General features: G+C 33.0%; 1 protein-coding gene across 1 annotated transcript; it reads left to right on the top strand.

The window, feature by feature from the left end:
• Positions 1–7,325: 7,325 nt before the first annotated feature.
• On the top strand, positions 7,326–8,882 carry LOC123530686 (uncharacterized). Its single transcript, XM_045311434.2, has 2 exons — positions 7,326–7,987; positions 8,650–8,882. The coding sequence occupies exons 1-2, from the start codon at positions 7,337–7,339 to the stop codon at positions 8,851–8,853; spliced, it is 855 nt and encodes a 284-aa protein (XP_045167369.2). The 5' UTR covers positions 7,326–7,336; the 3' UTR covers positions 8,854–8,882.
• The last annotated feature ends 7,115 nt before the right edge of the window (positions 8,883–15,997 follow it).

Raw genomic sequence — 15,997 nt, 5'->3', positions numbered from 1 at the left:
GATCTTTTGATATATTCCTATCTGCTTTAAAAACGATAAAATATTTCCGACTGAAACGTTGTCAAATAATTCTCTCAAAGATTGAACGTCATAATATGTACTGCGTTGTGTAGCAAAGTCCACACAGTCGATTAAAATGTATTTAATAGTTAGCGGTGTTTGACATGGTACACATTCGGGTTGATCTTCTTTATTCAAAAGGTAAGAGTGAGTCAAACGGGTATGACCTATTCGACAGCGAGAAAGAACAACTTCCTCCCTGCGAACAGATCTGTTCCCTTGGTGCCATTCCCCTAGAGTAGGTTTGATATCATGAAGTTTATTGAACGAAGCACGGTTCCATGACGACTGCCATTTAGATAAAATGTATTTGTTTATATTGGGCCTAAAATCGGTATGTGGTAATTTCAAATTAGATTGTGATAATAAAAGGGATTTCTTTGCTGCAATATCAGCATCCTCGTTTCCATGAATACCAACATGACTAGGAATCCAACAAAATATGATAAACTTTGATAAGAAGAACGAGAAAATGAAAGAAGAGAAAAATACAAAGATTAGAAAAAGAAACACAGGAGAAACTGAGAACTGAAGAAGAACGAGCAAATGAAAGAAACGAAAATGAGAAACAGACTTGAAACAGAGAGATTAGAAAATGAAAAACAGGAGAATCTGATAACTGAAGAAGAACGAGAAAATGAAAGAAAAGAAAAGGAGAAACAAAGACCTGAAACAGAGATTAGAAAAAAGAAAAACAGGAGAAACTGAGAATTGAAAAAGAACGAGAAAAGGAAAGAAAAGAAAAGGGAAACTAAGACTTGAAACAGAGAGATTAAAAAAGAAAAATAAGAGAAGCTGAGAATTAAAACGGAAAGAAAGGAAAGGAAAGAAAAGGAGAAACAAAGATTTGAAACAGAGAGATTAGAAAAAAAAGAAAACAAGAGAAATTTGAGAATGAAAAGAGAAAAGGAAAAACTGGAGAAAACTGAGAATGAAAGGAGAGAAAAGGAAAAACTAAAGAAACAGAGAACTGACATTGAAAAATTAGAAAATGAGAAAAAAGGAAAGGAAGGGAGAGAGAATGAGAAACAAGAGAGGAGAGGAATGGAAAAGGAAGGGAAAAAAGAACTGAAAAACAAATGAAATTACAACTTCAGATAATAAAGCAACAACAAAAAATAATAAATTTAAATGTTAGTGGTTAAATGTTCGTTACCATAAATGAAACCTTGAAAACCGACGGACTCCTAAAAATAGCCGCTGAAGAAATTGATGAAAAAGAAATATTCATAAATAGAGACAGAACACACTTTCAAATAATCCTTTAATACCTTAAATACAAACTATAGCTCCATCCTTGTTGCCAAAAACAAATTCAACACTAAAAGAGCTTATAATGGAGACGAAATATTATGGACTATACAAATTACAAAAGATTTGCCAGCGAGAAAAGGGAAAAGCTAAGAGATATCAACTAATCAAATATATTAACTGAAAAACTGAAATGTCATGTGAACTTCACTTGTAAAATTTACGCTTGGAATGTAATATTACTTGTGATAATAAAGAAGAAACAAGAAACAGATGAAGATTGTATTAGTAAGATATATTTCAATAAGTAATCATTGCTTTAAAATTTAAAAGTATATACCTATAGATCTATACTTGACTGCATTTCTTATTTTCTCATTATAGTACCAAAACCATATATCCAGCTGTACCTACATAAGTAGAAGTTTCATTAAAACTTCATAAACTTAACATAATGATATTATTTACTATGCGAAAAGTATATACCTTTAATGTCTACCAAATTATGTAAAATTTAAGTTTCAGCAATATAGTACATGTATTTATTACTGTATATCTTAACATTAAATTTTTGACACAGGATAAATTGTAATTTTTTTAGGAAACATGCTGTTACCTTTAACACTTAAGGATTTGTCTTAGATTTTTGTTTAGATTAAGTTTTGCCTATGTAGTTTCAAGGTATAAAGAAAAATTGTATGACATGTGTTCCTCATACTTACCTTTAGACATTGTAAGTATGACTGCCCTGTATTATAAATGTGTATATCTCCATGTCACTTGTTTCCCAAACAATACATTTCTGTTGTATTGTGATCTAAAATTTTAAAAGATGTATATGAAGTGTACTTACTACTTTAGACTTAAGGATATTTAATTTAAAATATTTACTATGATGTTAAATTCTTCATGTACTCCTTTGTTTTGATTCTGCCAAATGACAGTTAAGACAATTTCATTATTGAATAATGATATGACTTATTAGACATGTACTTGAATAATGACTATTTTGGTAAGCACGCCGAGACGTCCGAGGTTCCTTACCTACACATACAGTAAATTATTATATATTTGAGAAATATATATATGTAATTATGTTTCAAGTTAAAGTTCAGTTATAAATTGTTGCGTTTGTTAAATACTTGTTACATTCTTTACAAGGACACCTTATGTATGCATGCCCTTGGTGAATGCACATGAAACGCAAGTGTAACGTTATATTTAAACATGTATGTTTATACTTTAAATGAAATTGTGTGTTGTACGATATATTATACTTACCTGTTTGATGTCGGTCACTCTTAGAATGTATAAATGTTTGGTCCGACCTGTATAAATAACGTCTGTAAAGGAAATCAGTAGCTCATGTTGTTCGGTATATAATTAGATGACCTATTATTTCATGAAGTAAATAATAATTAGCATGTATTTAAAGTGTAAATGATGTGCATGTATGCCTGAATTGTTCAGAGTCACTCATTCTTACATATTGTTATCCAGTTGAAATCCAGTTCCTATTCTATATAACTTATGTGTACAATTAAATGCATCAATTTTGTTTTGTTTTCGGGTTTAACGCCGTTTTTCAAGAGTTTTTCAGTCATTTAACGGCGAGCAGTTACCTAACTAGTGTTCCTGGATTCTGTACTAGTACAAACCTGTTCTCCACAAGTAACTGCCAACTTCCCCACATGAATTATCAGAGGTGGAGGACGAATGATTTCAGACACAATGTCTTTTATCAAATCGTTACGGAGAACATACGCCCCGCCCGGGGATCGAACTCGCGATCCCGCGATCCGTAGACCAACGCTCTCCCTACTGAGCTAAGCGGGCGGAAATGCATCAATTAATGACCAATAATTAAGTATACATGTATTCAATGTCATGTACACATTTATCTAATAAAGAAATTGTAAACCGTGGTCTTGTATTTGTTCTTTCATGTCTAGCTTAATTGGAGACCAATTCTTTAGGGGGAGGGTAATGCTATGAACATTGTTTTTGTGTCTTACAAAATGACGGGGCTCTGTACTTTCTTTGTTTACATTTTTCAACAAGCGCCTCGTGATCCAGATTTTGTCCCAGTTTTATCGCCATTTTCACGCATAATTCTGTCTGACAATCTGTATTTCCGATTTATAGATAGACAGATAGATCTAGATTTATTTCGGTAAAAGTGTACATAAAACAAAGCATTATCTATAAGATGCATGTGCTAAAACAAATAACAAAAACACAATGACATACAAATTGAGCCATGTAGTGCACACCAATACCAGGGATAAACAACAAAGGGGAAGGTAAAAACGAAGTAAGTAAGATACATTAGTACTACTTCAAATCTAAAATGTATGACTTATCCTAAAAAATAAAAAAGACGAAAGAAAAAATAAAATAGACGGAATAAAAAATAAAAACGATCCTGACTTGTCGTAAGATGGAGTTTTATGTCACCCCTGAATTTACCAGGACTTTCAATATTTTTAAGAATCTGTAGAAGAGCATTCCATAGTTTTATTCCCTTGAAGGCAAAAGACTTTCTCCCAAAACTAACGGTCTTTGGTAAAGAATAACGTCCAGTGTCATTGAATGAGAAACCATCATTTAGATAGATCACATAATGTCTTAGCTTCATTTTAAGACCGATTTCAGCTTTTAACTCACTTGTTTTATCGAGTTATACGAGTTTCAAGCAGACCGCGCTATCCTGCACATTGTGTATTCTTGCACCGTGTGACGTCATAGTGTACTAGGTCGCGCGCCCTTATTCTGTTTAAGTCCACTCAGCATCTTTCTGAGAACATAGCGCTAGAAGACTTAAGGGTCATTATCTCACAAATTTAAACATTTGACATATGTGTTGTCCAATCTGAACTATAGTATTTATATCACTGTTTTTTTTATAACAGAGCCATGAAACTGAATAAATATTGTAACTGAGTTGCAAAATAGTCGCTTTTTTTTACTATACATTATAAAAAATGATCTGTTTTATAAATTTGTCCTTACCGTAACGATGTCAAAGTTACGTGACGGTAAATTTATTGAACGCGAGTCCTGTACACTGTCAATACAACATCATGAGATATTAATGTCAGATTTACAAATTAAACCTTACTTTATCTTAATTACCTTTGATATTATTAGAAACGATGTATTTATGCAGTTTAACTACATGCTGATGTCGTTCACATATTTTACCGTCACGTAATGAAGCCAATGTGACGGTAAACGTCCCAAACAGCAGTCTTTCCAGTAAAATATTTACCAAGGCAAATGTATCATATAAAGTACAAAAAGAATGTCGAATAAAATCTTTGATGAGATAACCATCTGCTGTAAGCATTGTAATCGTTGTATACAGTTGCAACAAAAACTAAAAAATTCAACATAAAAAGGAAAAAATATTGTCCAAAACCTGAAATGTCTTTACCGTTACACTCCTCAATTAGGAATAATTGGAAAGAACAAGTGTTTTGTCGTAATAGCAATGACGTCATTGATTACGTAGAATTCTGCGGAACCGCTCGAAGACTGTTTCTGGCATGATGGAATAATGGCGGGCGCACACAATGAGGTAAACAGTATCATATTTTAAGTAGTAGCTTTATTGTAGTCTTTACCGTATGCATGTTAATATGACGAATTTATTGTTTTTTGTATAATTTTATCTACCAAATATTAGAGATAGTTACACAATAGCTCTGCATTCGCAGGGGGGTTGTCTAACATATCAAATCTAGATGCAGTGGCGTTTTTGTATATAAATGTCCTCTCCGTCACAGTCTTTACCGTTACACAGAATAGTGTTATGGTAAAGACGAGGGCTCTTGAAAGCTGTGACGGTAAAGACTTTTTTTGAAATTAAACTGTCATTTTGTATATCAACGAAATAATTTTAATAATCGGAACTTTATAGAATAAAAAGTAATAAAATCTAAAAACGATTATTAAAAAATAAGTTATAAAAAATGAAATTACAATGGACATTTTATAAAATAAAAAATAAAAATATTTATTGTTATTTCAGACAAACCCTTCGGAAATATCTCGACAAAACGAAATATTAAAAGAATACATCCACATAAATGAATTGCTACTGGACATTGAATTAGAAAGACGACGTGTGTTGAATGTAATCGAAAATCTAAATTTGCCAAACTTTGAACATGAATGGAATCAGAAAAACGCAGAAATTTTGATAGAACTTAACGACAGGAAAAAGCAAATTCAAGAAATAATTTCTAGTTTTATTTAAGTTTCTGCATTAACAAGATGGGGTTGTCTGCAGCCGAACGGGCAAAAAAGTACAGAGATTCTTTAAAATCTGACCCTATAAAACATGCTCAGTACTTACAAAAGGAAAGAGAGAGATACAAAAAGAGAAAAGCATCTGGTGAATATGACATAAGTAAAAAGTCAGAAAGAGAAAAGAACTATATAAGAAGGCAATGGAGAAAAAAGAAACAAACATACAGACAACAACAAAGAATGAATGAAAAAGGTATTAATTTCATGGAAGTAAATAGTCCTACTACATCACCAGAAACTTCTCCATTACGAGTTAGAATCGAACGGCCACCGCAGCATGCATCTGGAAGAAAGAAAGTAAAAAAAGAGAGAGCAAAAGCCTATCGAACTATTGGAAAACTGCAGAATGAAGTAAACAGATACAAAAGACTATGGGAAAATTACAGGAAAAAAGAACAGCGTCTAAGAAAACACGTTCAAAAAGGAAGTAAAACTTCTGTTCAGAAAACAGGTGTATTCGATGAAGTTATTGTAAAAGCTTTGGCCAAGAGATTTAAAGAGTCCAAGGGAAAAATGGAAAGAAAGCTAATATCAAGTGTTGTTTCTAAAGATTTGTTAATGAAAAGCAGAATCCAAAGACAATTCACAAATGAAACCGGAATAAGTTACTATAGGCTAGTGTCTAATGCTGTTAGAGCGGACATGAAAGATTCGTATAAGCGGACAGGAAGATCAGTTGTTTGGAGAATAGAAATGCGAAAAAAGGTAAAGAAGTTCTTAGAAGAAGACATAAACAGTGTTCAGGCACCTGGAAAAAAAAGACACAATAACTAGAAATGGAAAAAAAATGCAGAAGAGATATCTTGCAGACACACTTAAAAACTTATTCCAAAAGTATTTAGAAAAGTACCCAGGTGATACACAAAAGCTTTCTTATAGTAGTTTCTGTCGGTTAAGACCATTCTGGATTGTTGCCAAGAAAACAGATGCAAGAGATACATGTCTTTGTAAATTACACGCAAACGTTAAGAGTAGAATTGAAAAGTTGCATCAATTAAAGGTCATTAATTCAAAAAATCCTGACAAAATCAGTGAACAGTTAGTATGTGATTTGAAAAATAAGGCCTGTAGTTATGGAGACTGTATACATTGTAAAAATAAACTGTTGTGTAGTAACAACCTGGAAGAGCTAGGGGGCAACCAGGTCACATTTTCCCAATGGGCGAACAGGAGTGAAAATATACCAACAAAAGACGGCAAAAGCATGCGAAATGTTCAGAAAACAGTCAAACAAACCGAGCAAGTTACTGTTGATGTTCTTTTTAATGAGACTGTCAAAATGATAAAAGCCAAATACATCAAACATATATTTAATATAAGAAATCAATACATGTCTCTGAAAGACCTAAAGGACAATGTTGACACATCAGAGGCCGTAATCCATGTAGATTTTTCAGAGAATTATAACTGCAAAATGTCTGAAGAAGTGCAATCTATGCACTTTGGTGGGTCGAGGAACCAAATTTCTTTACATACGGTTGTTGTATACAGCAAAGCAGGCATAAAGTCTTTTTGCACTGTGTCAGAGAACACATACCATGGTCCTGGTGCTATTTGGGCCCATATGTTCCCAATTTTGCAGGAAATTAAGGAAACAATGCCTCAGATACGTACGCTACATTTTGTAAGTAACGGGCCAAGCACACAATACCGATCAAAAAACAACTTTTACATGTTTAACAAAGAGGTACTTGAAAACTTTGAGTTCCAAATGGGTTCTTGGAACTTTACAGAAAGTGGACATGGTAAAGGTGCAGCGGACGGTATAGGAGGGGTAGTAAAACGTACAGCTGATGCTATTGTGTCAATGGGTACAGATATATCAGACGCTAAATCTTTTTATGAAGAAGTTAGTAAACGTGTCAATAATGTACGTTTATTTCTTATTGCTTCTGAGGATATTGACAAGGTTACAGCCAGTATTCCCACACATATTCCTACTATTAAAGGGACAATGAAGCTCCACCAGGTTGTTATAAACATAGCCCATAGAGGTATAATGCATCTGAGGGAACTTAGTTGCTTCTGCACGTGGCCCACATGTTGTAAGTGTTACATAGCAGAAACGTCAGAATGTATTCTAATGTCCCAACATGACTCTGTTTCGCCTAGCAATAATGATGCAGATAAAAGATGCGAAACTGGAAGGACAACTAATATGGATTGTAGAAGTCAGGGAGTATTCACTCATGATACTATTTACAGGGAACCACAGACACCACCAACGGATGTAGAAGCTTTGAAAACACCGAAAAATGTTGACCCGCAGAAAATATTGACGAAAATTGAACCGCATCCAGATCTTATTGGAAACTGGTGTGTTGTCCGGTATGACGACAAGGCTTATCCAGGTATCATTCAGGTATGGTATATCAGTCAGTAGTCGTACTTTTGTTCCACTCTAATAAATTGTTCCGCGTGAAACTAAAAGGGGAGTTGTATTCATTATTATTGAAAAATAAACATCTGCTAAAATAATTTGATTATGTTAAGTAGTTACTATAGCAACAGATATCTATAGAGGGTAAATTTCAAATGATTGACTATTCTAATTGCGCTAAATTTATAATTTAATGAATGTTGACAGAATGCACCTACTAGCAGAATTATAAAATCTCAATCTAAAGTCCTATTTTCTTGCATAAATACACAAAAGCCGCATACAAATTAGGTCGGCATTAAATATCCCGCTTTGAATGTACGCACGCATTGAATGTACACTATTAACCTATGTTAAACCTAACCCTAACCTTAAGTCAGTATATAGTACACTCTACACGTGCGTACAACCAATAGGGGTGATGTAATGTTAAGGACATTATTTAAGGCTTATTAACAGACATGTTCACAATGCAATATTTACTGCGTAATTTTATACGTAGCTATTGAAAGCCATTTCATAGAAAATCAAAATGTATTAACTTATAATGCGTAACTCTTGAATTTAATAATGTTCTTTTGATTAAGGATGTTTGAGTTGAGCAAATATATATAAAAAAAATACACATGTTTAATATACTTAAGGATTTGGATGACGACTCTGCAGAAGTAAAGGTAATGCACCGTATAGGTGAAAACCGTTACTTTTGGCCGTATTTGGAAGATTGTATCTGGTATAACTGGGAAAACTTACTTATGCTTATTCCGGAGCCATTACATGTGACAGGTAGACATGTGCAGATCGACCCAAGCCATTGGACGGAGGTTAAACATATGTTAAACGAATGATGGAATAACATATAACTTAACATGCAACATATCAGTAAATGCCATACAAGTAAAATCTTTTTTATAAAGGAATCGAATACTGAAAAGAATTTTTCTTTGCATATAACTACTGTTCAATAAGATCCGGAACTGAATATTTCATCTTTTTTATTGTTGCATTAAGAAGTGACATGATTGTAGACTCGGAGATTAAGGTACGGCTGTCGACGTTTAAAGGAGCAGTATGTGTTGATTTAAAGTTTTCGTAACACTGTTTAATTTGTTAGATCTTTTATTTGTTTGAATTTTGTGTTGTATTGCTTGCTAGCATTTCACTTAAATGAAATAAAATTTAATTGTTTCCATTATTAGTATTCGTTATTATGTATTTATATGAATCATAGTACATGACATCACAAAAAATGTCTTTTCCGTCACCTCAGTGTCTTTACCGCAACGAAATGTCTTTACCATCACGTAGCATATTTTTGGTATTTAAAAGTTTTTTATGCAATATATTCCATTGGTTAAATTGTCATAATACAAAGCAAAATATACTTTTTATGACCAGTGATTAATTTTCTATATCACTATGAAGATAGATGTTTGCGGTAACAAAATATGTTGAAAAAATTGGGATTTCATTTTTTTTTTAAAAGTTAAAAAGTTTAATTCACTCTTTCCATTATACAAACTATTTTTTCCCTGCAAAACTTTTAAGAAAATAACAACTTACTATCCTTTAACACAGACTTACTATCGATTTCATTTATAATTAAAGATTATTTTATGTCAGAAGCATTGTGACGGTAAAGACTAATTTTTCGCACGTGCGTCTTTCACGTGCATCACTACAAATATGACACATTGTGCTGTATGCATACTAGTAAAAAATGACTTTTGAGGGAATAACCTTACAATTAAATGCAAGAAAAACAAAAAAGTTTCTTAAAATTTTTATATCAAAATCAATGATACAGTTTTAAATTTGTCAGATAATGACCCTTAAACCGGTTACTACAAAAAATGTGAAAATGTGTCCTCATATGGAGGTTAAGACCCAATTTAGTAAAATAAGCATTTAACCTGTCATTGATCCTAAAGTCTGTTCCATTCCAAAGGTTTACCCCAACTTTGGTGTCACATGACAAAACTACGACACTTACCGGCAAAGTAAACATGGTTTGATAAACTAAAAAAAAGTCACCCTCGAGAAATACAACGATTTTTTTCTGCTTTGCCAAATATCCAAATAAATGACAAATTTATATTTTCAACGGCAGTCTCCCATTGTAATTTCTTGTCGCCATTGGAGTTTGTTCTCTAAATTTGGAGTATTGCGGGAAAATTCACGTGAATTTTATCGGGAGCGATTCAAGACTCATTTCGTTTATGAATGCATCATGAGCGAAATGAAATGTTGTATTTAAAAAAAAGCTATAACAATGAACACATTATTTAGATCTAACAAAAATGTAAATTGACTCACTTTTAACAAAGTTATATACAGTACACTCCAAAATTCTTCCAAGTCTTCAGTAGCTCTATCCAATCCTCGATGAGTAAATTGTACAAACAAGCTCTTTTAAACATCGGTGAAATTCAGGCATCAATCGCACCATGCCCTTGAAACGATGACTTGTTCAAAATAACATCATTACGCATGGTTCAAAGATAACCTGTATTTTAGCATCCTTACTGAAGTATTTACAGTCCGCCACATATCCAATTTCTTTCACAATGGTCAGATTTGAACTTCAATAAACAATATTCACCGGCTGTGTATGCAAGAGAATTCTTTTTCTCCGAAAGAAACTTGTGACGTATTAGACAAATGACGTAATCTTGCTGTGGCCATATGCAGATTTATACGAGGCGCACAAGGGAAATATTACCTCTAGGTTTAAATACACAATCAGCTGATAGAAGATAGAAATCTTGACGTATCTATGTCACGTTAGAATTATACTCTACTTCTTGAAATATATATTTAAACAATGCTTAATTGTTGATCGTTTTATCAACCTATCTATTTTATTTCATTTCTTTTTTAAATGTTGCTGTTTATATGGAAGCATCTCCTTTTTCTTTTAAGCTCGTGACTTACTCTTGATCCGAGGGCTGCTAATTTAGATTTCTTTTAAAGCGAACCCATTCTCTCTTTTTATTTTTATCAAATCTATCATTATTATTATACCAGATTTATATTTGACTTAAATAACTTGTATGAACGATCCAGAGAGCAGTCATAGAGCCTACTCGGAATTTGAAGTTATTTATAATGGCGATTCCAGAATTAAATTTATGGGGGGGAGGGGCGGTGTCGGACGGCAACCGAATCTTTTAATAACGGGTAGTGGGTTCCATCGGAAAATCATAATTATGGTTGGTGGGGTCCATCCAAAAATCATAATTATGGTGGTGGTCCTCACAAAAACCGTCTTTATGGGTGATGGGTTAATTGTAAAAATGTATAAAATATGGGTGGGTGGGTGTTTGATCACCTCTTTTAATTAATTACGGACGTTTTCCTTTCTTTTTAACTATAAGTTGCTACTTTAATGAACGCAATTTTGACATTACCGATCTAAGAAATATTATCTTTTGTGATAAATTTCTGTTCATTAAACATTTTTTTTTTTTTGTCTCGTTCCCTTTGAATTTGAAGTCTTGGTCATGCTTTTAGCGTCCTTAATTAATCGCTGAAAGTATGTCAGTCAACATTTTCTGACGTAATAGAATCATGTCACCGATTATGTACTGTATCTCGCACATGTGCAGAAGTCAGTAAAATCCGTGGAGACTGATTGATACCTCACTTTTCACGCCTTTCATTCACACTCGTGTATTCTGTCTGGCACGTGACGCGTATAAATATTTTTTGTTATGCCACGGACATAGTTTCAGAAATGAAATCGAGCAGGCCGAAAGGAAACATGCGTGAATTGAGTAAAAATCTTAGCATGAAGATCACTGTTCCCAAAATTAGTCGATTTTTCCATGCACGCATAGATACTTAAAACAGGCGTACAGAATCCACGCGCAATTCCACACAAAATCGTATGTTAGTAAATAGTACCGATTTCATTATCCACTGCCAACGTAAATATCATATCGTCATCATCTATATCAAGGACATACCTGACACAGGTATTTCAATATATTTGTGAAGCACTAGCCGATTCGGATTTGTTTACAAAAAAATGCTAAGTCGCTAAGAAAACCCACATCAATATTCATTCACGTCTATAATTAATTATGGGAAGTCACTAATGTCGCACACAATCATATTTGAAATGTTTTCTTTACTAATACGTGGTCTAACATGTATCTGAACTATTTAAACTGTTGCACACACAGTTTGTCTATATTACGCAATTTGTAATAACGGTAGCCTTGCTGAAGAAGTTTACCTGTAATATATTGATTACGTTCATTGAAATGCTTGACATGACTACACGCTCTGGCAAACCGAATTAATTGAGAAATATATACCCCATAAGATGTAGCCTGAGGTACATCCCCATCCAAATGGGGAAAATTTACAATACTAAAATTAAAATTATCCCTCTTGTCATAAATTTTGGTATGTATAAAATTGTCATAAATAGAGAGATTGAAAATCTAAAAATGAAGCATCAGTATCCGAATTGTTAGTTTTAATTAACTGAAGCTCCCTAGGATAAATAGTACCCACCAATTGACCAAAAAACGGATTATCCATATTAAGAATATCATCTAGATAGCGTGATGTATTATTAAATGCCGTTATAATATCTGCCTGCGTATCTGGAGAGAGGCTCAACATAAAGTCTCTTTCATAACAATATAAAAACAAATCTGCGACAAGGGGTGCACAATTTGTTCCCATGGGAATACCAACAACTTGTCTAAAAACTGCATTCCCAAACCTGATGTAAATGTTGTTCAATAAAAAGGAAAGGGCTTTACAAACTTCGTCACAGGTCCACATTGTATAATGTTTAATAATATTGTTAGTTAAAAAAGCTTTGTCAAAATTGCAAGCAATAAATGTAGCATTCTCTCTGGCAAAAGTCTTTTGAATTAGGGCAGTTAATTTGTCATTTATTAAGTTATGTGGTAAAGTGGTATACAAAGTAGAAAAATCGTATGTACTGACTGTAGATACCTTGTAATTATTAATTTTCAACTTATCCAGGATTTCACCAGAATTTTTAATCGACCAAAATAAGTATTTACCAGAGTTTTCGTATACTTATCGCAGTATCTTTCCACGTGGGCTTTCACAGCAGTTAGACATGATGTTAATAGTTTTGAAATATTTGTAGTTGTACAAGAGCTTGAATTAGCGATAAAGCGAGCTTTATATGGCTGTTTATGCAATTTGGGAATCCAATACATGGTCGGTAGCTTAATTTGTTGATCGTCTATACGAACTTTTAAATTAGAAACTTCAGTGATGTGATCAGTAATCAACTTATTTTCAACAGAAGGACTCAATGTATAAGTGTTAGTGCTATTTAGTTCGTTTTGTAAAACATTAATATAATGCAGGCGTCAAATGATGATAATATTGTTGGCCGCCTTGTCTGCTGGAATTCTTGGATTTCCTTTTTCAAATGTCTTAAAGTAAACTTGGGTTTTGGTGGAAGTAGGTGTTCATTAGTTTGATAAAATTTGATTCGAGAATCAACAATGTTAAAAATATTTCGTTTCCAAGACGTTAATGCATTGGGATCAGCGTTCTCACGACGACACCATTTAACACAGAAGGTTTCGATGGATTCTGCAATCTGATCACGACAAGCATTAAAATCAATAGTTGAAGAAATTCTATATTTAGGTCCTTTAAAGAATAAATTACGAATACGCTTGTCCTTAATAATATCAAAATTACCAGTGATGACATGACCTGCATCTGAATAGCAAAATTTTGAGTTTTTACATTCGCAGTAAGAAGGAGTATTTGTTTGAACATCTAAGTCGGAAACAATTTTATTGTAATTGAAAATAACATTTCTTACAGGTGTTTTATATTTATAACAGATAATAGGAACTTCGGAGTTTCTGAAATATTTAGGCACAGAATCAATGACACGTTTATCACGAAATATACTAGGTACATCGATGAAGTCAATACCTTTGTTCATGAAATAAATTTTAAGAAAATGTCTCTCATGGTCAGATTGGGTGTCAATATGTGGACGGAGAACATGTTGTGTGTAACTTTGAATAAGATATGATACAGTGTAAAACGGATCTGTTTGAATAACATATTGGTCCGCTTATTCGTCTAGCTTTTAAAGAGACTGTACAGATAAAGATGTAAGACGAGAAAGCATTCAATGTCTACCAGAGTTTGAAAGAATTAAATCGAGGTCAGCAACATATATATTGACTTTAGATTTGCGTTTAACATTACCATTTCGTCTAATTCCATGAGACCTGGATTTACGTTTCCTAATATTTAAAATAGAAAAGATATCGATATAAGGGTTTTTAGAGATATTACCTTCCTGATAAATATTATCATTTAAGCCCAACGGAAACGGTGACTGTAAATTTTTAATCCATTTGAATTCTGCTACATGCCTGGCTTTAATCTTAAAACTAGATGTGGAATTAGTATCATATACGATTTGCTCTATTGGTTGCATTGTTACCTGATCAAATGTATGGCCAGATTTACGAAAGTGTTGGTATAAAAATGTAGTAAACTTGTTCCGACTACGTATTTTGTATGAATGTTCACGGAAACGAATTTTTAAAGAACGTCCTGTTTGGCCAACATATTGAATACCACAATTGGGTGCGTTTCAAGTCAGTACATATATCATGTGGGACGTATTTCAATCAACGTCAGAATTAAGTACCACATTAAAAGTTCTGCCGTTAACGTTTGAGGTAATTGTAGACCTGTGCGATAAATGATTGCAACAACCGCACGTCTTATACATCCCATAAACTTAAATGGTGCTAAAAATTATGGGAAAGTTTTTGAAATATGCGCACTGGAGGTCATGAGGTCTCTTGATTTTTTTAAACGTCAAGTTTAAAAAGTCAAGAGATGTGTTGCTTAAATAACATTTAATGGACAGTTCTGCTTATACACGGGAAAACGATAAATGAACTTATTATGGCCGTTTGGTATATTTGATATCTATGTGATCTGCTGATATCACCGAGAAGGTTCAAGGTTTATTCGGCAATTTCGGCATTATACACGCCTTTGGCCATTAACAAATATGATAGGAACATGGCATATTAACAATTGATACAATACATGTATACATATATAGTTAAAAAAAGTTAAAGTGTATGCATACAATAAACAAACGTATAAATTACGAAAAAAAATGTCAGGAAACATCCAAACAAAGAAAACATATATAACAATTTACGTAACATTATGTAGTATTGTTTTTAAGAAGGAGCGCAGTGATAGTTAAACATGACTGGTATGCTTTACATACCTGCTGGTAAAATACTGACACGAATCATTTTCTAATGGAATTTTTACTGATACTGATGCATGGTTGTATTTAAATTCTCGTAACTATTCAGCAATATTGATGGGATACTCAATCATAAAGCGACAATTACTTCATTTTTAAAACAATAAATGAAGTCATCTCGCTGATCTTCATTAACCTTCGGAGATTAAGCACGAGAACAAATGAGGTTTTTCCATTTCCTGTGCAAACTGATGTCAGAAAAATCAATTCCTCTGAGTTGTAATGATCCATTTGCGGCTGGCAAAAAATCACAAGGTTTTATGAAATCATTTGTTATGATGAAGTTTTAACATCTATTGTTTGAAATTCACAGCTAATATCAAATTCCTGATGTACGATATATAAATTGTTGAAAACACTGATTTGTTGTAAATTTGTTTTCTTATTTGTTTTCGTTCCTTAAGTTTTACCGTTATTTAAGGATTTAAACCCATAACTGATCATAATGCAATCGGTAAAGTACGTTATTTTCTGTGACGATTTCTGTAATATACGATCGTTTTAAGGAAACGTTTTTGATTTAGAAAAAAAAATACATTGCTTTCGGTTTCTTTACACGTAATTACTTAAAGAACATAACTGCTCACAACTGCAATAAACTTTTTATCGGTAAAAAATATGAAAACATCAGGTTTTCTACATAATATGAATCACTGCGGAATTTCCCG

This window comes from Mercenaria mercenaria, unplaced genomic scaffold (assembly GCF_021730395.1).
Source record: "Mercenaria mercenaria strain notata unplaced genomic scaffold, MADL_Memer_1 contig_4801, whole genome shotgun sequence".
NCBI lineage: Eukaryota > Metazoa > Mollusca > Bivalvia > Venerida > Veneridae > Mercenaria > Mercenaria mercenaria.
This window is presented reverse-complemented; position numbering and strand designations above follow the sequence as displayed.